At 57.3% G+C, this 23,514-nt stretch overlaps 1 protein-coding gene across 4 annotated transcripts in view; it reads left to right on the top strand.

Annotated features, from left to right (window-relative positions):
- The window catches only part of MACROD1 (mono-ADP ribosylhydrolase 1), a 174,090-nt gene that overhangs the window by 13,233 nt on the left and 137,343 nt on the right, over positions 1–23,514 (top strand). For all 4 annotated transcript variants that reach the window (XM_074401628.1, XM_010348227.3, XM_074401627.1 and 1 more), the window contains exons 2-3: positions 2,292–2,393; positions 3,681–3,797. In XM_074401628.1, the coding sequence (XP_074257729.1) occupies positions 2,292–2,393; positions 3,681–3,797 (219 nt within the window). The remainder of the gene's footprint in view (positions 1–2,291; positions 2,394–3,680; positions 3,798–23,514) is intronic.

Raw genomic sequence — 23,514 nt, 5'->3', positions numbered from 1 at the left:
TTTTGGTGCAGTCTTGCTGTGTCGCCCAGGCTGGTGTGATCTCAGCTCACTGCAACCTCCGCCTCCTGGGTTCAAGCAATTCTCCTGTCTCAGCCTCCTGAGTAGCTGGAACTACAGGTGCCTACCATCATGCCCAGCTATTTTTTGTATTATTAGTAGAGACAGGGTTTCACTGTGTTGGCCAGGTTGGTCTGGAACTCCTGACCTCGTGATCCATCCACCTTGGCTTCCCAAAGTGCTGGGATTACAGGCGTGAGCCACTGCACCTGGCCAGGTGAAAGCATTGTCAGTTTGGTTATGGTGCCCCTGGGATGAAGCCTGTCCTCGCCCCCCGCCCCCCCGCCTTCACTCCACAAACAATTTTATTCTCCTATGACCTCATATGTGCTGTTGCCACCAAACACCCTTTCCGGCCCTGCCTTCTTCCCACTCCTCTTCCGAGTCTCCCTTCAGCATCCGCCACCACCTGCCTGGCCAGGGTTCCAGGGAACTCCTCTCCCAGCCCCTGAGTGTCTCATAGCACATCTCAGAATTAGAATTGCTTCACTGAAGCACCTGGCCAGCCTCCGTCTCCCTGGCTGGGTTGTAGATTCACGAGGGCCAGGGCCAGGTCAGCCCAGCCTGCACTCAGTGCAAGACCTACTCAGGCCCAAACATGTTTATGGAAGAGGGGAGAAGGAGCTGCCACTTCTCCCCACTTCTGTAAGTGGCTCTGGCTCGGGCAGCTGTTGAAGCTGACCAGGGATGGTCCTAGCACTCCTCCCCCCGCCCCTTTTTTTTGAGATGGGGTCTCGCTATGTCACCAGGCTGGAATGCAATGGCACGATCTTGGCTCGCTGCAATCTCTGCCTCCTGGGTTCAAGCCATTCTCCTTCCTCAGCCTCCTGAGTAGCTGGGACTACAGGTGCATGCCACCACGCCGGGCTAATTTTTGTATTTTTAGAGAGATGGGGTTTCACCATGTTGACCAGGATGGTCTCGACCTCTTGACCTTGTGATCCACCCACCTTGGCCTCCCAAAGTGCTGGGACTTCGGGTGTGAGCCACTGTGCCTGGTCGTGGCTTAGCCTTTTCTGATGACCCCAGCTTCGCATCCAGCAGGCTCTCTGGACTGGGCCCCTCACATGAGTTCTGTCATCTTATTCTCTCAGTGTCCTTGGGCTGTTATCACCACTGTCAGCAGTGGACAGATGAGGAGATAGAGGCCTTGATGGTGAAGTGACTCTGGCCGGGAAAAGGGCATTTGTGGGGGGACCTACCTGTCTCTTAAGTGCCTGCCCCTCACTGCCAGATACATAGAAGCTTCCAGGAGTCAATCTTTCCTTTCTCGCCACCTCCTTGAATTGCCCTCCCACCTCTATATACTTCTTGATGCTTTTTGAGTTTCTTAACTGTAGTTTTTGCTGTTTGCAATGGAGGCTGCTCCATCCTCGGAGCCTGTGGTCCAGGGTGCAAGGCTGGGCTGAGAGCCTGGGTGTGCAGGCGGCCTCGGGGCCAGCAGGGGGAGCCCACGAGCTGCGAGCCTGGTCGGTGCCGGCGCTTCCCAGCCGGTTCTGGGTTTCTGTGCCTGGTGCCATCCCCAAGGGAAGGCTGGGCCCATGGGGCGGTGCCTGGGCAGGGGGATGTGACCAGGGTGGATCCAGAGTCCATGAGTGGGTGGGAGGGCCTGACTCCTCACTCGAGTCCCTGCTGTGTGAGGGTGGCCACCCAACCTCCCTGAGCCCCGGTTTCCTCACCTGTAAAATGGGGATGATTCCAGCCGCCTTGGCCACACTGGGAGCCCTCAGCTGCTGCTGGGGGGATGTTGGGGACAGGTGCCAGGTCCGCTTGGTCCTGCAGCTCCTGGAGGAGGACAGCGTCCCGCTGCCTGCATGCAGTGACAATGAGGCAGAACTGACTGTCAGTGGGACTGACAGATAATGCCACTGGCTGTCACAGGCGGATAATGTCACAGGCTGCCAACTGGCCTGGCCTTAGCGTATGGGAGGAAGCTCCACGCTGGGACCCAGAGAGATGTGGACTCTGCTGAATTCTGAACCCAGGTCTGCAATGCCTGAGCCAGTCCCTCAGCCTCCCCAGGCCTCAGTTTCCCTCTCTGAACAAAGAAAACAGGACAAGATGTTCTAGGGGCCTCTGAGGCTCCCCCAGCAGGCCCACCCTGTGTGCCCAGGGGAGGATGGACAGGAAGGGCTGGTTTGCATTCTAGGATGAGGCAAGAGGGGACACCTTGGGGTGGGAGCACACGGCCCGCTCCTCTCCCCCGGCCCTGATCCTCCTTTCTGATCCTGCAGCCTTTCTGAAGGGCCTGAGTGACAAGCAGCGGGAGGAACATTACTTCTGCAAGGACTTTGTGAGATTGAAGAAGATCCCTACATGGAAGGAGATGGCGAAAGGTAAGCTCTGCTCAGGGAGGCCCTGCTGGGCGTGCCCTAGACCCGCGGCCTGGGAGAATCGTGCGGATGAGAGGAGGGATTCTGGCGGCACGTATCGGGTGCTTGCTGTGCGCAGGCGCTGTGTGTGTGTCACTTCATTCAGTTGTTTGATTTTTTGAGACAGAGTTTCACTCTTTTTGCCCAGTTTGGAGTGTAATGGTGCGATCTCAGCTCACTGCAGCCTCTGCCTCCTGGGTTCAAGTATTCTTCTGCCTCAGCCTCCTGAGTAGCTGAGATTACAGGCACCTACCACCATGCCTGGCTAATTTTGTGCTTTTAGTAGAGATGGGCCAGGCTGGTCTTGAACTCCTGACCTCAAGTAATCTGCCCACCTCGGCCTCCCAAAGTGCTGGGATTATAGGCATGAACCACTGCACCTGGCCACCTCATTCAATTATTTATTTATTTGTTTATTTATTTATATTTTTTGAGATGGAGTCTTTGTTGCTGAGACTGGAGTGCAGTGGCGTAATCTCCACTCACTGTAACCTCCGCCTACTGGTTTCAAGCAATTCTCCTGCCTCAGCCTCCCAAGTAGCTGAGATTACAAGGCATGCACCACCATGCCCAACTAATTTTTGTATGTTTAGTAGAGATGGGGTTTCAGGCATGAGCCGCCGTGCCTGGCTTTTTTTTTTTTTTTTTTTTTTTTTTTTTTTTTGTGGCCAGGCTGGTCTTGAACTCCTGACCTCAAATGATCTGCCCAACTCAGCCTCCTAAACTGCTGAGATTACAGGCGTGAGCCACGGTGCCCGGCCACCCCGTTCAATTATTAACACAGCCTGAGGCAAGTGGAACTTTTATCCCCATCATATGGTAGGAAACAGAGCCCTGGGTCAGGTGAGCCACCTGCCGGACACTCCTTGCTTGTGGAGAGCTGGGGTGTGAAGCTGAGGTTTGGTTGCTTACAGTGGGGTGTGTTGGTGAGACAGTGGGCTTGGTGACCCGTCGCCCTGGGCAAGTCCCTGACCCACCTGAGCCTCAGTTCCCACCTCCGTGAAATGGGATGGATGAGATTAGCGCTGTACCTGCTGGTGGCCTTGCTGTGAAGATGCAGGGAGTCCCCTCATGGTGCTGGCATGCAGTAGGTGCCCCTCAGCCTGGCTTCCTGGTACCGGGTCAGCAGTCGTGGCACTGCAGCTGCCTCTGGAGGTGGAGGGAGGTCGATGGGGAAGGCCCTGGGCCCTGACTGGGTCCCTCTGCAGTGGCCAGCCTCGCTGTGACCTCTCTGGTCCCTGCTTGTTCCAGGGGTGACCGTGAAGGTGGAAGAGCCCAAGTATAAAAAGGACAAGCAGCTCAACGAGAAGATCTCCCTGCTCCGCGGTGACATCACCAAGCTGGAGGTGGATGCCATCGTCAACGCCGGTGAGTGGCTGGCCTGAGCCAGAGCTCTGGTGGCCGCCCCGTCGCCTTTGCTCCCCGCTGTGCTATGCCAGGCCTGGGTAGATGCCACCTGGCTCCAGCGAGGCTCGGGCTGCCGGCGAGGACGGCCTGCTGGTGCCGCGGGAGCCTAGCGTGTTGGCCACTCGGCTCCTCTTCCCCTGAAACCCTGACCTGCTGTGTCGGGGGCGCCTTGCTCCACGGAGACCCATTAGTGGCGGGGAAAGTGGGAGAGCTCAGCTAGAACTGGGCTGCCCTGCCAGGGAGGCGGTGGCCAGAGCAGGGAGGTCTGACCTTGGCGGGCCGCAGATGCCCCTACCACTGCCTGCCTTCCTCTGTCTTTGGCTTGCCCTGCCGGCCTTCAGGCCTGGGCAGGTGAGGGAGCTCGTTGAGGGGACAGTGGGGGCAGAGAGGTCCCCTGCGGCACCCTGGCAACTTTCCAGCGCCTGGAAACGGGAGCCGCTCCGCTTCTTGCACTCGCGTCTTGCTGGCCTGGCAGTTTATCGTGCTGAGTGTGGGAGCCATGAGTGTGGGAGCCGGCTCCTCTTTGTCGGGGCAGGAAGGGGCTGCTCCTTGTGCAGGCGGCGGTTGTCTGGCAAGGTCGAAAGGCGCCGGGAAAGGACTTTGGCGTGCGGTGCCAGGGACCGGTTAGGTCCAGCAGGTGGCTTGTGGAACAGATCGACTGGCGGCCGAACCCCAACCCCAGCCTGCCTGCTTCTCGCTCCTTTGCTTACCTAGTATCAGCACCTGGCATCGGAGGAAGGGAGGCCTCTTTCTCAGGCCCTGAATGTAGGGGCGGACCCTCTCATCCTGGACTCCAGCTCACAGGGAGAATCCTGCCTGCCAGCCCCTTCCCAACCTACGCAGGCCCGGGTCACCCTCAGAGCTTCTCTAGTGTCCTTCATCCCCACTTTGGGCTTGTAGCGGTGGCGCCTGGCCCCAGCGCTGTCCCCCAGTGACTGTGGGGTGTGGTGGTATGGATGCTGTGAGCGTTTCCATTGATCTCTGTGAGTGACGGGCTCTGGGATCCGGAAAGGGGAGGTCACTCGGCCCCGGGCCTGGTCCACGGGGTCTGAGTTGTGTTTCCTGAAGCAGCTGGTGACGGCAAAGCTGGATAGTCATATGGGGGTGCCTTGCCCACACATCGCCTATCTAGGCACACAGATGACAGGTCACATGTCGGCAGGAGTTACTGCTCAGAGTGTCTGGCTGAGGGGGGCAGAGGGAGCTGGGGTCACCTTGGGCTCCTGCAGGTGGTTCTGGTGTCTTTCTCTGGGGCCACTGGGACGAGGACTGCTAGTCTGTCTGGGGACACATGGCTAAGACAAAGCCACATCTGGGTTGGCAGATGTTACAGAGACAGGGGAGCAGGGTGTTCTTGCTGCCTGTACCCAGGGGACGGGCTGGCCTGCAGCGGGAGGACAGAGCCTTGGGGCTGTGGCTGAGGGGGCAGTCAGGCAGGCCACTGGGTACCCCAGCCCTGCCAGTCACTGGCAAGCGTGCGAGAGGTGCCAACGGGATCTTCTTGCTGAGCTGCAAAGTGGTCAGAGGGAAAATGAGGCATCCTGTGAGCTGTGTGCCCCCTGGACTGGTGGTTGGATGGAACATGGGCCGGGAGAAAGGGTGCAGGGACCAGGGTGGGGTGACAGCAGATGCAGATGGAATGGGGGCACTCTGGAGGCTGCACCCAGACTGCGGTGTGATTAATGCCTCTTCTTAAGTGCCCTTGCGAGGTGCCAGGCTTTGGATGTGGCAGCTCCGTCAGAAGTGTGTTAGTGCCGGCTCCATTCGCGGCGGGGCCAGGGTTGTGGCAGCCCTGGCCCAGTTTCTCTGGGAACTCCCCTTCTCTGTGCCCTTGCCTTGGCCTGTTTCCTCCTCTGCACAGCGCGGGTGGCGAGGAAACCACCTGTCAGGTTGCTGGGGTCACTCAGAGCTGATGCCCGTGACGTGCGCGTGACAGCCACTCAGCACCTGGTGGGAATCAGGGCCTGGCACCTCGCGTTGGTGCTGAAACTGGTGTCCTCAGCGCCATCTGGGCATCACCCCTGTCCTGGGGGTGCCGAGGGACGTGGCACCTCCTGCAGATGATCAGCTTTTGCCTCCCCCTGCTTACCTCAGTTTACCCACACACCTCTTGATGTGTTTTCCTGGGATCTTTTTATTTCTAGAAGGACCCAGCGAGGGTCCTCAGAAGCCTGTACAACCAGGAGAACCCAGTACCTGCCTGGAATCCCAGGGAATGGCGGAGGCAGAGTCTGGACACAGGCTTCCCACACAGAGCCGGAGTCTCCTCCGGGCCGTCCAGGGCTTTGTGGAGCCCCAGCGTTCAAAGTGGCCTCGGCACTGGTCAGGCCCCCGGGGTCCTGGGTGCCTTGGCTCCCACCCCAGCCTCTTCGCCCACCAGGGGGCAGCAGAGATCGCAGTTCCTGGGAGCCCATAAATCAGCCTGTTTATTAGTGGAATAAATGTCGCCGGCAACGGCAGGGCTTTTCGGGGTTGCATAAATCTGCGTCTGTGCCTCGTGAAACCCATATGTGCTTAATTCATATGTAAAGTTTCAAGCAGGAAGAGAATACGTGTCCATTAAATTCTATTTGACTTGATTATAATCATTAGCCGTGAATAATTGCTTCTCAGTGCCTACCACGAGCCACCACAATAAGCCAGAGGAGAGAGCAATTATCTTGGGGTGGAGATTTTTAAATTTATATTTTTGAAGCCCTGGGCAGTGCTGGCCCCGCAGGCATCAGTGGCCCATGGAGAACGTGGAGGGTCGTCCTGGACTGGGAACTTGAGGCCTGGCAGCCGGAGCTTCTGGATTTTGTTGGGGAGGAGGGGATTCTCTTTGTTCCTGCTGCCATATGGGAGGGGCTGTCACTGCCTGGGCATGGGTCCAGCTGCAGGGATGTGGAGGGGAAGGGTGCAGGGGGAGCTGGGAGAGGGCTGTGAGGAAAAGGAGGCGGTGGGGGGCTCCCAACTCCCTACCCTCCTCCATCCTGAAAAGCTGTGGGCTTGAAGGAGTCTCCAGCCAGGCTGTGGGCATCCCTCCTGCCACTCAGCAGGGCTCTGGGGGCTCCTGGAGAGGGTGGGCGCCAGATGTCCCCTTCCTGCCCCCCTCACTCCTTCCTCTCCCTGAAGAAGCATCTGCCTACGACCTCCCTCAGGCCTTTGAGAATTGGACTCTGGGCTGGGTGCAGGAGCTCATTCCTGTAATCCCAGCACCATGGGAGGCCAAGGTGAGAGGATCCACTTGAGCTCAGAATTTGAGACCAGCCTGGCCAGCATAATGAGACCCTATCTCTACAAAAAAATTTTTTTTTTAATGAGCCAGGCATGGTATGTGCCTATAGTCCCAGCTACTCAGCAGGCTGAAGCAGGAGGATTACTTCAGCTGCCACTGCATTCCAGCCTGGGTGACAAAGTGAGACCTTATCTCAAAAAATAGAAAATAGAACATCAGACTCTGGGCGGGGCATGGTGTCTCTGCCCGTAATCCCAGAACTTCAGGAGGCCGAGGCCGGCAGATCACTTGGGGTCAGGAGTTTCGAGACTAGCCTGGCCAACATGATGAAATCCCATCTCTCTGCTAAAAATGCAAAAATTAGCCAGGCGTGGTGGCACATGCCTGTAATCTAGCTGCTTGGGAGGCTGAGGCAGGAGAAACACTTGAACCCAGGAGGCTGAGACAGGAGGATTGCTGGAACCTGGGGGGTCCAGGCTGGAGTGAGCCATGATTGTGCTACTGCCCTCCAGCCTGGACAACAGAGCGAGACTCTGTCTCAGAAAAAAAAAGAAAATCAGACTCTGAGGCCGCATGCGGTGGTCACTGCTGTAGTCCCAGCACTTTGAGAGGCCGAGGCGGGAAGATTGCTTGAGCACAGTTTTGAGACCAGCTTGAGCAACACAGTGGCACCCTACTGCTACAAAAAATAAAATTGGTTGGTGTGGTAATGCACGCCTGTAGTCCCAGCTACTTGGGAGGCCTAGATGGGAGGATCACTTGAGCTGGGAGGTTGAGGCCGCATTGAGCTGTGGTTGTGCCACTGCACTCCAGCCTGGGTAACAGAGTGAGACTTGTCTCAAAAAAACAAATAAAAATAAGAAAATCAGACTCTGGTTCCTTACTGATATCCTGACATTTGAAATTCAGGAGTGGTTTCCACTCTTACATTATCCGGCTATGTGAAATGTGATTGAGGTGTGTGTGAGGTCAGGAGTTCTACCTGTGTGGGGGGGGTGTGTATGCATTTGTGTGATGTGTGATGCCTGTGTGTGTGAGGTAGCGTGTTCGTGTCTGTGCTTGTGTGCTGCATGGGGTGTGTGTGATTTGGGGTGTGTGATACAGTGTGTGTGTGGTGTGATGTGTGTTTGTATAGGATGCGGTGGGAGGTTGGCAGGAGCATAGAAGTGGGGATGCCTGGCTGGTAAGTGGCAGGGCTTCAGGTCACAGGGAAGGGACAAAACCCCCCACCCAAGGGCACAGTGCAGGCCTCCCTTGGCCCTGGCCCCATGGGCTCCCAGCCAAGGCCACGTGCTCGGGCAGCACCCGCGAGAGTCTCAGGCTCTTGCCATCTGTGCCGGCCGCGGCTCCTGCCCACAGGAGCATGGCGCATCCATCTTAAATGAAATTGGGCTGCCTCGTGCAGGAGATGAGCCGGGGAGCCCTCACAGGCCCCCTCTTCTGGAGGAGGAGGTTCTCGGAGCCAGTGCCGGCCTCTCCAGCTTGGCCTCTGACCTCAGGCCTTCGTCTGGAAAGAGCTCCAGTCTGGGGGTCTCACCTAGGGGGTGCTGAGGCTTCCAGAGCGTTTACAGCATCTTTTTGCCACAGGGGTGCAGTGACCTTGAGTGGGCCACCTCCCTGCCCTTGAGTTTCCTGGTGCACCGGACCCCTTGTTCCTGACAGCAGAGTCCCGGCCAGGAAACGTCCGGGCACAAAGAAAGACCCCTAGTCTTGGCTGGGCGCGGTGGCTCATGCCTGTAATCCCAGAACTTTGGGAAACTGAGGTGTGCGGATCACAGGGTCAGGAGTTCAAGACCAGCCAATAAGGTGAAACCCAGTCTCTACTAAAAACACAAACATTAGCTGGATGTGGTGGCACGTGCCTATAGTCCCAGCTATTCAGGAGGCTGAGGCAGGAGAATCACTTGAACCCGGGAGGCGAAGGTTGCAGGGAGCCGAGATTGCTCTACTGCACTCCAGCCTCGGCAGCAAGAACAAGACTCAATCTCAAAAAAAAAATAAAAAAAGATCCCCTAAGCCAGCCCAGGGGTCTGGCTGCCTGGCTTTGGCCTTCAGGTCATAAGAGGACAGGGCAGAGATGCATGCAGGGCTTTGTGAAGGATGGAAGGGATCTTTGCTTCAGCGCTAGCCCAAAGCAGCGAGCGTGGGCCGTGGGCGCCGTGGCCAGGAGCAGGTTGGGGTCCCAGTGCCCCTGCTGGCCATGCTGTGGCCTCCACCTCCTCATCTGAGAAATGGCATCACCGTCAGTCCCACCGCAGGGTGAGGGTGAGGAGTCCAGGAGCTGGGGCCTGTCTAGCCCTGGGCCTGTGCCCTGGTGCATGGAGAGTCCCCAGGAAATGGCTGTTGGGAAGTCGGGAGTGAGAGCCGCTAAGCAGAATATAATGTGACACAGCGCCAGGAGCAGGGTCTGAACAAAGTGCCACGAGACGCCGCAGGGACCAATTAATTCTGCAAGGAGGCGGCGGGAGGCGAGGTGGGTCTGGGAGGCCTTTGAGGGGCCCGGGCGTGTGGCGGGGACGGGTGGGAAGCCATGTTTCACAGCGACAAGCCGGCCTCGCACAGAGATCTTTTAAGCTGCTTATTTATTTAAAGTGAGTCATGAAGTGGCGCTCCGTTTCCTTACGTCTTGGGGCTTTGATTTGTGAGACTCTGCCTGCCACTTATCACTGCCCTCCTCCCAAGCACCAGGAGCCCCTGCCTCGTCTTCTCCTGCCACCTGGAGCACCCCGCAGAGCCTGGCCTGGCGAGGAGCAGGCCGGGACCGAGCGGCCACCCGCCCCTGCCCCTGGCTGTCCCTGGGCTGCCGCTGGGAGTCCGTGATTTAGAGACCGCCTTGATGGACTACCAGGCGGGGGCCCGGAGGGATGCGGACTGCCTTGTGGGAAGTGATCTGACGCTAAACTGTCGCCGTAAATCGCTTTATCTGTCACTTCAGATTTAAATGTGTTTGCTGAGGCTTGCCGGCCGCCACACAGCAGAAACCTCTCCGCAGTGGGCAGGGGAGGTGGCCGGCCTGAGGCAACAGCAAGCCCGGCCGGCTGCGCAGCAGACTTTGCAGCTGGAGCCTGTTAGCGACAGACAGCACCTCTGGCCCTGGGCTCCCTCCTGCTCAGGCGGGGCGGCCGCGTTCCGGTGCTCGGGCCACCCTGGATGTGTGCAGTGCACTCAGGCGCCGAGAGGCAGGCAGGGTTGTTCCCCCATTTTCAGGGATCAAGTAACACGCCCCACCTTGGCAGGTGACTGCGCCAGAATTCAAACTCAGACACTTTCGTCCATGCAGCAGACATAGGTGATAGGGCTGCTGGGCACCAGGCCTTGGGGTGGTCCTGGGCTGCAAAAGACACAGTCTCCAATTCCAGATGAGGCGTGAGACGTGTGGTGGAACAGGAAGCGTGGTGCAGGAGGGACAGGGGTCTGGCCTGCAGGGGAGGGAGGCAGGGGGGAAGGCTTCCTGGAAGAGGGGTGCTTGGGTTAGATGGGGTGCTAAGTCAGAAGTCAGGCGAGGGCATTCTGAGGGTGAGAGAGCACAGACAGGGAGGGCCGAGGGGTTTGGAGTGAGCCACGGCATGGCACGGGCCTGAGTTGGGGGCTTGGTCAGATCACTTGGGCTGCGGGGTGGAAAGTGGGGGCAGGGAGCATGAGACGATAAGGACAGGGAGGCCCAGAGCGTGGGGTGGGAGGCGGCTCCCTCCAGGTCTACGCTGCGTTCATACCTCGTGATTCACCTCTCTTGCATTATTTCAGCCTCGTGCTAGTGGTGAACCGGCAGCTCAGAGACATGAAGCAGTTTGCTTAAGGTCACACGGCTAAATGGTGGTAGAGCTGGGATGGGAGGTTTGCCGAGCTCCAGAGGCCCCAGGAGAGAGAGAGAGAGAGAGAGAGAGAGAGAGTGAGAGTTGAGGGGAGGGAATACCTACCTCCTCTCTGTTCTCTTTTTTCTGGCTGATGAATTTGAGTTCCGAGTGAGTGTGTCTTGTCAGCCCTCCTGGCCTGGAAGCTGAGAGTAGGGCAGAATTTTACCACCAGGTGAGGGGTCGTTGTAAAAAGATGGGACCAACATCTGAATCTGGGCTCCTGGGTCCCCTAAGCCTCCTGGTGGGCTCCAGCTCTCTTAGCCTGCCCGGCGTCCTGTGTCCCAAGCCCCCTCAAGTCTCTGGCAAGCCCCACGGAGCCCCGGCTCTGGACTGAGGGCTGCCTGTCACCTGCCGCCTGGTGCTGGGTGTTCCCTCCGCTCCACACGTTGCCTCATGTCTGAGTCAGGCTCTGACGTTTCCCCCATTATACAGATGAACACACTGAGGCACCCGCGGGTCGTGGCACTGGGGAAAAGGCAGGGCTGAGAATCAAACCCTCGTCTTTCAGATGTGGGGTTTAAGAAAGAGACGATCAGGTAGGCAGTCAGACAGGCAGACAGACAGGCAGGCAGGCAGGCAGTCAGACAGGCAGGCAGTCAGACAGGCAGACAGACAGGCAGACAGACAGACAGGCAGGCAGGCAGACAGGCAGGCAGACAGGCAGGCAGGCAGACAGGCAGGCAGACAGACAGGCAGGCAGACAGGCAGGCAGTCAGACAGGCAGGCAGGCAGACAGGCAGACAGGCAGGCAGACAGGCAGGCAGGCAGGCAGGCAGGCAGGCAGACAGGCAGGCAGACAGGCAGGCAGACAGTCAGGCAGACAGGCAGACAGGCAGACAGGCAGGCAGACAGGCAGGCAGACAGTCAGGCAGACAGGCAGACAGGCAGGCAGGCAGACAGGCAGGCAGACAGGCAGACAGACAGGCAGACAGACAGGCAGGCAGACAGGCAGACAGGCAGGCAGACAGGCAGGCAGACAGTCAGGCAGACAGGCAGACAGGCAGACAGGCAGGCAGACAGGCAGGCAGACAGTCAGGCAGACAGGCAGACAGGCAGGCAGGCAGACAGGCAGGCAGACAGGCAGACAGACAGGCAGACAGACAGGCAGGCAGACAGGCAGACAGGCAGGCAGACAGGCAGGCAGGCAGACAGGCAGGCAGACAGGCAGTCTAGCTGGCTCCCTCCCTCCCTCTTTCCTTTCTTCCCTTCCTTCCTCTTTCTTTCCTTCCTCGCTTCCCTGCCTCCTTCTTCCTCCTTTCCCTCCTTCCTTCCCTCTCTCCCTGCGTCCCTTCCTTTTTATTTTTTTTGACAGGGTCTCACACTGTTCCCCAAGCTGGAGTACAGTGGTAGACTTGTGGCTCCCTGCAGCCTCAACTTCCTGGGCTCAAACAATCCACCCATCTCAGCCTCCTGAGCAGAGGGACCACAGGCATGCCATCACTCCTGGCTAATTTTTAAATTTTTTGTAGAGACAAGGTCTCAGCTTGTTGCCCAGGCTGATTTCGACCTCCCAGGTTCAAGCAATCCACCCGCCTCAGCCTCCCAAAGTGCTGGGACCACAGCTGTGAGCCACCATACCCGGCCCAGGTCTGCTTTCTCGCAAGCTCCCTCTGGGTCATTGGGAGCGAGGGGCAGAGTTGATCGGGGTGGGGGGCCAGTCAGGATTCCTGGGGTCCAAGGGGCCTCTCCCCACGTCAGAAAGCCAGAAAGCCCAGAACACCCAGGACCCAATTTCCACGACTGCAGGAGGCGGGTGGCCCATCCCCACAAGGTCGGGCAGTGGTTACATAAATTCATAAATGATGGATCCCTCCTGAATTATTGAGATGCCCTCGTGGGCTCGCAGGGCCTGGTCCAGTGGGCGGAGCGTTGGCCGGAGGGCAGGACTCAGGAGGACCTCCCGGGGCCCTTCCACCCCAAAGTCTTCCACCAAGTCCCCTGCTTCTTACCCAAAGTCCTGCTGTCGTTTCCACGCGGAATATCAGAGTGGACTGTGGACCCGAAAACTCTGTCCTGGGCTTCAGTACATTTCTTTAATTTTTTTTTTTTTTTTTTTTTTTTGAGACGGAGTATCGCTCTTGTTGCCCGGGCTGGAATACAGCGGCGTGATCTCAGCTCACTGTAATCTCTGCCTCTCGGGTTCAAGCAACTGTCGTGCCTCAGTCTCCTGAGTAGCTGGGATTACAGTCGTGCGCCACCACACTCGGCTAATTTTGTATTTTTAGTAGAGACAAGGTTTCTCCATGTTAGTCAGGCTGATCTCAAACTCCTCATCTGCCTGCCTCGGCCTCCCAAAGTGCTGGGATTACACGCGGGAGCCACGTACCCGGCCTCTTTTTTTTCTTCTTTTCTTTTTTGTAACGATAGGATCTTCCTGCGTTGCCCAGGCTGATCTCCCCAGAGCTCCAGTCATCCTCTTGCCTCAGCCTTCCAACATGGATTACTGGTGTGAGCCACGGTGCCTGGGCTGGTGTTTGTTGAATGAATGAGTGACTATATGCCTTTGAGAGTTGGTCAGATGGTGGGAGGGGCTCCATGAACCAGCGACACCCTCTAAGTCCTCTCTTTCTGCCCAGCCCAGCCCCTTACCACACCCCTCTGGGCCCGAAGGGGCTGATCCATTTTACAGATTAGGATGGTGGTAGGCATTTCTAGGGTCCTCATGAGGTTCCTGGCTCCTTTCGAGGTGCTGGAGGTACAAGGCCCAATGAAACCCAGTGCCTACACTCCTGGCATTTGCAGTCCTGTAGAGGAAGACTGGGGAGGAACTAAAACCCAGAGAGGGACAGTGACCTGCTCAGGGTCACACAGCAGGAAGGTGGCAAAGCAGAGCTGCAAACCCAGGAGCCTTTTCTCCCCTCACGGCAGACTCGCGGCTAGAAAACCCCAGCTAGGGGTCTGCTGCCCACCCACGGGAGGCCACCCTGCCTCCCGCCCTTTGTGGAGTGTCCTGAGCACGTCCTCTCCGGCTCCTCTCCGTCCTTGAGGCCTCAGCGCCCGCACCTGTGCCCCTGATGTGCTGTCCACCCGAGTGCTGAGCCGAGGAGGCCGGAGCTTGTGGGAATGTGTGTGTTTTGAAATTAATGGGGACCATTAAATTGGCCAAGCATGAAAAGGGCTGGATCTGCAGCCCTTGGCTCGCTCTCCTGGAATCATTCGCCAGTGCCTTGGCAAGGCGCAGCTGAGCTGGCTTCAGGGCTCCCCAGGAGGCCTCAGCTTGCCTGCCCGTTTAACGAGGGGTACTCTGTGTCCCTAGGACATGAAGGGGACCGGCTGCAGCAGCACACGGTGGCCACAGTGCCCCCCCCAACCCCTGGGGACCAGGGTCCCCTTTCCTTCCTTTCAACACCCAGCTCTGTGCAGACAGCAATGTCTGTGGGTGTGTTGACTTGAATCTTCTCCCTGGACCCCTAGAATGGGCTCAGACACTCCAGGCCCTGACCCTGGAGCTTCCTGGGTGAGTCCTGGCCCGGCCTGGTCCCAGCTTGGTGGGGCCTCCAGGACCCAGACCCCATCTCCTCACCCCATCCCCCACCTTGAACAGCTTCATCTACTGTGGAGTCTCCATGTGGCACACTTTTTTTTTTTTTTTTTTTTAGACAGAGTCTCACTCTGTAGCCCAGGCTGGAGTGCAGTGGCACGTTCTTGGGTCACTACAGGTGTGACCCAAGAAATGTCCTACAGGTGTGCGCCACCATTCCCAGCTAATTTTTGCATTTTGAGTAGAGACGGGGTTTCACCATGTTGGCCAGGCTGGTCTTGAACTCCTAACCTCGTGATCCACCACCTCAGCCTCCCAAAGTGCTGAGACTATAGGCATGAGCCATTGCGCCCAGCCAAGGGACTTTTTTTTTTTTTTTTAAGACAGGGTCTTGCTTTGCCACCCTGGCTGGAGTGCATTGGGCTCAAGCAATTCTCCTGCCTCAGCCTCCCAAATAGCTGGAACCATAGGCTCATGCAACCATACCCTGCTCATTTCTGTATTTTTGGTAGAGGCAGATTTACACCATTTACCAGCCCAGGCTGGTCTCAAACTCCTGGGCTCAAGTAAGCCTCCTGCCTAGGCCTCCCAAAGTGCTGGGATTACAGGTATGAGCCACTGTGCCCAGCCATATGAGACATCTTGTAACTGGGAGTTGAAGTCCAGGGTACAAGTTCTGGCTTCACCGTGTACCAGCTGTGTGACCTTAGGCAAATCACTTAACCTCTCTGAGCCTCTTTTCTTGTCTATAAAACAGAGATAAGAGTGCACGGGGACCCAGGCCCTGGCACTGTGGGTTTGAGAGGAGGCCGCTTATTAAGATGTTCAGTACAGTGCCTGGCACAGAGCAAGCACCCAGGAGATGCCAGCTCTAGTTCTTGTTGTCATAGCTGCTGCCCTAGGAGGGCTTCTCAGACCGGCTGAACTGGGTGTCCCATCAGCCAGCGCCTGCCCTGCACCCAGTGCTTGGTGGGGCTGGGAACAGGGGAATGGTCCCTGTATCCCAAGCAGGCTGAGGGCACCTCCTTCCCATATTCACAGTGGAGAATCGAGTCACCTGCTGGACCTGGCGTGGCCAAGGGGACAGGCCTCTCCTGACCACCAGAGTCTCTTGGATGGGGTTTCCTGACCGTGAGGGCACAGGGCGGGCAGTCTGGGCCCCTCGATCCCCACCGCCAGCAGGGCTGCCTGTGCCTGCTCCGCCTTCCATCAGGAAGAATGTGTGGTCTTACGGAAACAGCCTGTGCGGCGGGGTGCGAGGTAGGCTAGGACAGGGTGGACAGGGGTTGTCCCCAGGGAAGCTGGGTGGCCAAAGTGGCCCTGTCAGGGCCTGGCTGCCATCTGCTGAGGCATAAGCTGGCAGACACGAAGGCCCCTGAAGGCCTCCCCTGCAGCTGCCACCCTGCTCAGGGTCTTCATGCGTTTCAGACACTTGCCTTTTGAGCTCTGCTGCAGTGGTGGCATTATGGTCCCCACCTCCCTGCCACTGGAGTCGGTGGCAGGGCCCCAGTTGGGGTGGAGGGCACCGGCACGCTTGGTTGGCCAGCCTTGGAGGTCCCAGAGGCCAGGACCATGGCTCTCACCAGATCCCGCTAAGATCCGGTCCCACCGCTATGCTGGGTAAGCCCCCTGCTGCTTCAGGCCTCGGGGTTCCCCATCTGTCCCTCATGGGGGCATTCACAGGAAAGAAATGCACTAACGCCTGGAAGGCCCAGCACCACATTCCACATTGGAGGGGCTCAGAAACAGTGGTGATTGTTTTTTTTGTTTTTTGTTTTTTTTTCCGAGATGGAGTTTTGCTTTGTTGCCCAGGCTGGAATGCAATGGCGCCATCTCGGCTCACTGAAACCTCCACCTCCTGGGTTCAAGTGATTCTCCTGCCTCAGCCTCCCAAGTAGCTGGGATTACAGGCGTGCGCCATCATGCTCGGCTAATTTTGTGTTTTTAGTAGAGGTGGAGCGTCTTCATGTTGGTCAGGCTGGTCTCGAACTCCCGACCTCAGGTGATCCACCCACCTCGGCCCCCCAAAGTGCTGGAGTTATAGGCCTGAACCACCACCCATACTCAGCAGTGATTGTTATTAGTAGTGAGGGATCTCACTTCACCACCCACTAGACCCCAAGCCCCTTGAGGGAAGGGGCAGGTTCTTGGACTCTGGGTCGCCGTCCCTGGCCACAGCTCCTCTGAGGTGGGGGCAGCCCAAGCATGCCCGCCCCCGAAGGGACATACAGGAATTCACAATGCCTCATGGCCAAGGAGCCTTACGGGGAAGCAGGCGGCCCTGGTGGGCCCGGCTGTGCAGGAGTCTCCCGCTCTGTCCACTCCGGGCAGGGGCAGGGATGCAGCTGTTTATATCCGTGGCAGGTATCAGGAGCTGGAAACCAGGGAGGATGGGAGGACGCGGGAGCACAGAGAGCATGTGGGCTGCAGACATTGTCCCCTAGTGCCCAGGGGACAATGGGCACTAGGACGGAGCTGGTCCTCACAGCGGCACAGGAGGCAGCAAGCAGAGGTAGGGCTGAGAGGCCACTGGCCGGCTTCCTCCACGAAGGCATGTCTGGCAGCCCCTTCAGTTCATTAAAACCCATCAGTGGGGCCAGGTGCAGTGGCTCAGGCCTGTACTCCCAGCACTTTGGGAGGCCGAGGCAGGCGGATCACCTGAGGTCAGGAGTTCAAGACCAGCCTGACCAACATAGTGAAACTCCTTCTCTACAACAAATACAAAAATTAGTGGGGCATGATGGTGGGTACCTGTAATTCCAGCTACTCAGGAGGCTGAGGCAGGAGAATCACTTGAACCTGGGAAGCGGAGGTTGCAGTGAGTCCAGATCACACCACTGCACTCCAGCCTGGGCGACAGAGTGAGACTCTGTCTTAAAAAAAAAGCCATCAGTGGCACCCACCTCCCGGTGGTAACAAGTGGCCCTTGAGCACTGTCCCTGCTTCCTCCTCCCGCCGCTGCCTCCTCCCCCTCTTTGACATTGTAATTGCCATAAAAACCGGAGCGGAGCAGCGTCACAGGTGGGGAGAGAGGCCCGGCTGTCAGCCATTCCTCTGCCAGCACGGCTCACGGCTGTTTTATATTGCCGCCTGGCTGTACTTCAGGTATGGTTTAAACATCATCAAACGCCACATCCCTTTTGAAAAGCAAGAGCTACCTTGCTGAGGATGTTGAGGAGAAACAGGAACATTAAAATCTACGAAGCAAATGGCCCAGAATTGACATTTGTGATGGGAGCTTTGCAGTTTGATTGTCAAAGGAGCTAAATTCCCCCTGGCAGCTGGCGGGGAGAGCTTTCCCCGTGAGGGTCACAGGAAGGTGGGGTAGGTTTGCCTGGGTGGAGACCAGGCAGAGCCAGCCAGGGAGAGGATTCTGTGGGTCAGTTGACTGCCTCTCAAGGCCTCCCTGGCCTCAGCCTCTACCCCGCCTCCTCTTCCTCCTAACAGGGAGGCAGGAGCCTCCCGGTGTGCATGGGACAGGGCTGGGTTCGAGTCCTGCTGTGGGCACTTGCTAGCTCTTGTGACCTTGGCCAGGATACACCTCTCCCCTGAACCTCAGTTTCCTCATCTGTAAACCCAGGAGAGTGATGTCCCCTCTTAAGGTGGGGGATGGTTCATGCAAACACTTGACTGGTCATTGGGATTCAATAATTGATGTCTGCTGTCACCAAGGAAATGGGCGTGTGGGCTGGCATTAATTTTTTTAAAAAACATTTATCTTACCTATTTTCACTGAAAAATAGGAACAGTAAAAATGAGAACAATTAAAATAGACACGGCCGGGCGCAGTGGCTCACGCCTCTAACCCAGCACTTTGGGAGGCTGAGGTGGGCGCATCACCTGAGGTCGGGAGTTTGAGACTAGCCTGACCAACAGGGAGAAACCCCGACTCTGCTGAAAAATATAAAAAATTAGGCCTCGTCTTCCAGAAAAGCTGGGTTGAGGGGACGAAAAAAAAAAAAAATATATATATATATATATATATCTCTCTCGAAGAATTAGCTGGGTGTGGTGGCGCATGCCTGTAATACCAGCTACTTGGGAGACTGAGGCAGGAGAATCGCTTGAACCTGGGAGGCAAAGGTTGTAGTGAGCCAGATCGCACCACTGTACTCCAGCCTGGGCAACAAGAGCAAAACTCCATCTCAAAAAAAACAAAACCCAAGAACACAAAGAACCCAGCCACAGCAGGGAACACTACACTGTACAGGGCTTCTCCTGAGAGCTATGCTCTTGGTCCCACCTGGAGCCCTGTGGCCTGGATGCCCTGAGCACGTGCTTTCCAGGCTGCCAGCCTCACGCCTGGTTCCTGGTCGTGGCCTGCTCTCTGCCCCAGCACCTGCCCCGCGCTGCTGGTGTGTGGCCATCCGAGGAACTGTGGCTCGTGTGTGCCCTTGCAGTTTACACTCGTGCTGGCCACTTGGGGAATCTTGGCTTCTGGTGTCCTATCCTGACCTTACCCAGAGGATGCCTCAAAACTAGGCTGAGCAAATTTGTTGCAACTGCGTATGAGATGCAGCTTTGAGCTTCCTAGCACCCATTGCAAAATTTGTAACAAGATGTTAGGATCCATAACTCCAAGCTTGGAAGTCAATTGAAATTTTGGCTGAATGCCTCCCTTTCTCCTCTTTGCCTTCTTTCATTTTCCTCTCTAATATCCTCACCAGTGTTCTTTATCTCCCCCAAGGATGGTTTATCCCTTGCTCCAGAGCCTGTCCCAACGTGCTCGCCCCTCACCTGGCGCTGCCCACAGCTCGGGAGATCCCTGCCCCCCCCCTCCCCCCGCCACCGCTGCCTTCCTGTTTGCTGCTGTTGACTCCCCTGCATTGCTCACAGCCGCTGGCCCCTGGGCCTCTTGTCTGGCCCAGGCACACTGGGTCTGCCGCCACTGTTTCTCTCAGATGAGCCTGTGACTAATAAGGTTGCCCCCGGGGGGCTGGCAAAATCTTTCCCTCCTTAATACTGGAGTTTAAAAATGTGTCACCATCGATTTGAAGAAAAGCCTTGTTCCTGCTGAGAAAAGCGGCCTGGAGATTCGTCTCGCCTTAGGAATCACACAGGCAACTGCATAAATTCAGCGCCACAGAGAGCTCTCCATGCAAATGCCGAGATGCCCACTCCAGCCCCGTGCCAGTCCTCCCCTCGTTACTGGGGGCTGGCACCCCACTTCCTCATCCCCCCAACCCTGCAGAGACATGGGGAGGCCTCTGCAGGGAGGGGCTCCCTGGTTAGAAGATCCCCATCTTCTGATTTTCTCTACCTCTTTTTTTTGAGACAGTCTTGCTCTGTTGCCCAGGCTAGATGGAGTGCAGTGGGGCAATCTTGGTCCACTGGAACCTCTGCCTCCTGGGTTCAAGCAATTCTCTGCCTCAGCCTCACAAGCAGCTGGGATTACAGGCGCCCACCACCACACCCACCTAGTTTTTGTACTTTTAGTACAGACAGTGTTTCACCATCTCGGCCAGGCTGGTCTTTAACTCCTGACCTCGTAATCTACCCACCTCGGCCTCCCAGAGTGCTGGGAGTACAGGCGTGAGCCACCACACCCAGCCCTCTCCACCTCTTTTCAGAGGCTAAACCTGTGGCTAATTCCATGTCTTGACTTGTTTTAATCCTGGAGGAGAAGGAGGATGAGTGACTTCCGGGCCTGGGGCTCCTGGAAGCCATCCGAGTCCCTCACAGGTCAGGGGTATCCCTCTGAGCCTCCAGGGCGGGTCTGTGGGTTGCACAGTGGCTCTGCCCTGAGGCAGGAATGTTCCTCCCGCAGGCCTCCTGCCCTGACCTTGTTTCATCCTTGCCTGGAAAGGACTGTTGGGGTCCTCTGGGTTATCCCCTGGCCTCCAGGCAGGCGCCTTCCCTCTGGACCTCGCCCTCATCCAGGGCCCAGCCTTGGAGCCGACAACGCATCCACCGTCATCCGGCAGCTCTGCCAGCCCAGCATAACCACCACGGTCATTCCCGCTGCTCAGACTGGAAAGCTATGCTGTGGGGACTGTAAGTGGCTTGGCTGGGATCCAGGATGCTTGAACCCAGCCAAGCCACTTACTCCTTTCCCTGTGTATCCTAGGAAGTGCCCTTAAATGATTCAGTGAATGGGTAAATGAATGAATGAATGAGGAGGAGTGGGCACACGGTGACCATTCTAGGTGTTGTTCTGGTTAGTGAACTTGTTGACAGTCCCGAATGGGGGTGTGTGGAGAGCTTGGGGGACAGCTGAGCTTTCTGATCCCCCTCTGCCATTGAGGTCCTGGTGATCGCCTTTGTGGCAGTGTCCTTTGCATTCCCCAAAGGGCTCACCGGAGCACGGCGGGGAGCAGGATGGTGGGTTTGACTGCCTAGGACATCCCCCAGGCCACCGGCAGCATGGGCTGTCCCCTGCGCTGGCTGCAGCAGGGGTGACTTGGACTAGGTGGGAAGCTGCTCCAGGGGTCCTTGCAGGGAGCTTAGTGGGGGAAAGGGAGAGAGGGTGGGCGTGGGGGGCCAATCAGGCTTTCCTGGTTCTTGGGGAACCACACAGCTGTGGGCAGGGGCATCAGGGAAGAGAGAAAGCAGGCAATTTGCAGTCGTCCTGGCTGCCGTGGGCGCTCGGAACATGTGTTGGGTGGCCATTTACCACCTGGCGCAGGAAAGGCTGCAGGCCGGCCCTGAACCACGCCGCCCCCAGCTGCAGAAGGGCCCCGAGAAGACTCCCAGCAGTTGTTACTCGCGGAAAGGCGGGGCTTTATTTTTCCTCCTCCCTAAATGTTATTGCCTTTATAGGCTTTGGAAATCAGTTTTATGGCCTGCGTGTTTGTTCGCTGAAATATGGGCTGCTCTGGAGGGAAAATAAAATGCAGGGATAGGGCAAGAGCTCAGGTGTGTCCCACAGGCTGGGGCTTGCTCTTTAGGGACCGTGGTAGCTGCAAAGGGGGATAGAAAAGGCATGTGCCGGGAGTGGGGCTGCTGGGCTGGGGGAGCGGAGGCTGAAATTCTAGTGGGAGGGTTGGCCTGAGGCTTCTGGACCTGTCCTGTTTGTCAGATGGTCCCCGCCAGACTGACCTGGGATGGCGAGAGTCATTCTGTCCTCTGGGATGGCGAGAGTCATTCTGTCCTCTGCGATGCCCAGGTATGCCAGCTGGCTCCCTTCTGGTGCCATCCAGGGCATCTTGCCAGCCACTGGCAGTGTAGACTTCACAGTAAAAGTGAAAAATAAGCCCTCTGGGTTTTGCTGGTCAGGATGCAGGCCTGGCAGGATCTCACCTGCAGGAGATGCCTCATCTTCCGGCAGAGTTGACTGATGGGGAGCCGGGCAGGGGGCAGAGATTCAGCAGGAGCACTCAGCAACCCACACAAATCTTCCTGCCTTCCCTGGGACCAAGGACCCTCGAGGGAGACTCTGAGGGCCCCGCCCTAGGAGAAGGCTGCTCCTCTCCTCCTCTCTTAATATGTGAAGAGCTCCTACAAATCAATAAGAAAAATGGGTGAAAGGTGTAGACAGGCAATTCCCGGTAGAGAAAAACAAATGGCCAGTAAACAAGTGAAAAGATGCAGAACTTCGCTAGTAATCAAGAAAAAGCTAATTGAAATAAGAGACATCATTCTTCACCGGCGGAGAGTCGGGCGCTGGAAGTATTGGTGTGCACAGGTGTGGTGCAGCCTTGGGAGGCAGGCGCTTTCTTGGATGCTGTCCTCCACCCCTGAATCTCACACCAAGCTGGCACAGAGTAGGTGCCTGGAAAGTCATGCCAGCTAGACGGGGCTCCCCTCTGCTCCCAGCACGTCTCAGCAGGGCCGCCGCTGCCACTGCCTTTGCATCCCTTGCTTTCCCTCCTCCCTCGGGGCTCGGCTTCCAGTCTCACCCCTACACACGCTCCATTGTCCTCAGGGTCCACACGCTTCCTTGGCAGAGGCTGGGGTCTTTGTGGGCCTGGCCTCTCACTGCAGACATGCTGCTTCCGCTTCAGGGTTTCAACTCTCCCTGCAACCTCATGGCTGATGCCAGGGGTGCACTGCATAGCTCAGGCTGGGTTGGAGTGCCTGTGATGGACATGGGGACCTCCAAAGGTGGGCGGCCCCTGCTGTTATCATGGCTTCTTTGGAATCTTCTGGAATCCTCCACTGGGCGAAGCTCCTGCCCTACTAGTGACCTCAGCCTTTTGGGTGCCTTGATGGCCACCTGCATCATCCGGCCCCAGAACTGCCTTTTCTCATGCATTCCCTCTCTCACCCTGTCCATTGTAGCCAGGCCGAGTGACTTTGGGCTTTATAGCTTCATGTTCTGCCTCTGGTCCTGCCTTCGCCTAGGCGCTTACCCCTGCCGGGAGCACCCTCTCCTCCATTTCTTTCGCTGACTCTGACCATCCTCCAGGTCCCAGCAGAGAAACCATCCCCTCCAGGAACCTCCCTGGACCTGGGTTTGCCATCGCTCCTATGTGCTCCGTAACAGTCATTCATTCATTCATTTCATTAATTCACGCAGCAGGTGCTAGGTGCTGGGGCTGAGAGGAGGGGCAAGGGAGATGGGGCCTGGGCAGCTGGGGTGCCCTAGGGTCCTGCAAGTCACCTGTCATGACCAGATCCCAGGGGAAAACCTGTCTGAGAGTCAGGGACAGGGACAGGGGCCCTGGAGCAGCCTGCCCTGGGATTGGCTTAGCTTGCTGCACCCGGAAAGGAGGCTGGGGGTGGGGCAGGGCCATGCTCATGGGGTCAGGATGTCTTTCTCTGCCTGCCCCATTTGGGCAGGCTTGACCTGCATCCAGTGCTTCCAGAGCACAGGGAGCTGCCTTTCAGGAGAGATCAAGGGAGAGAATGCAAGCTACGCTTGACACGGCCGCAGCCCCAGGCATCTGGCTCAGCCTCCCGCCCTCTCACCCTGCGTGTGCCTCCCCGTGCAAGGCGGCCAGCAGGAGAGCTCCAGCCTGGATCCCCAGCAGTTTCCTTTCTCTGCTCCCTGTGTCCCTGACCCCCATCCTCTAAGGCATAGCCTGGCCTATCCTGTGCCCCTGGGCTCCTGCCAGTCTTCCTGCTAGTTCCTCAAGCCAAGATGGATGCCACCTTCCTTTCTGCATTCAAAGGGCATGAAGTGATTAAGACCCAGTCCTGGCCAGGCATGGTGGCTCATATCTGTAATCCCAGCACTTTGGGAGG

Source organism: Saimiri boliviensis, chromosome 6 (genome assembly GCF_048565385.1).
Source record: "Saimiri boliviensis isolate mSaiBol1 chromosome 6, mSaiBol1.pri, whole genome shotgun sequence".
In the NCBI taxonomy this organism is placed as follows: domain Eukaryota; kingdom Metazoa; phylum Chordata; class Mammalia; order Primates; family Cebidae; genus Saimiri; species Saimiri boliviensis.
Note: the sequence above shows the minus strand (reverse complement) of the source record. Positions and strands in the feature narration are given on the sequence as shown.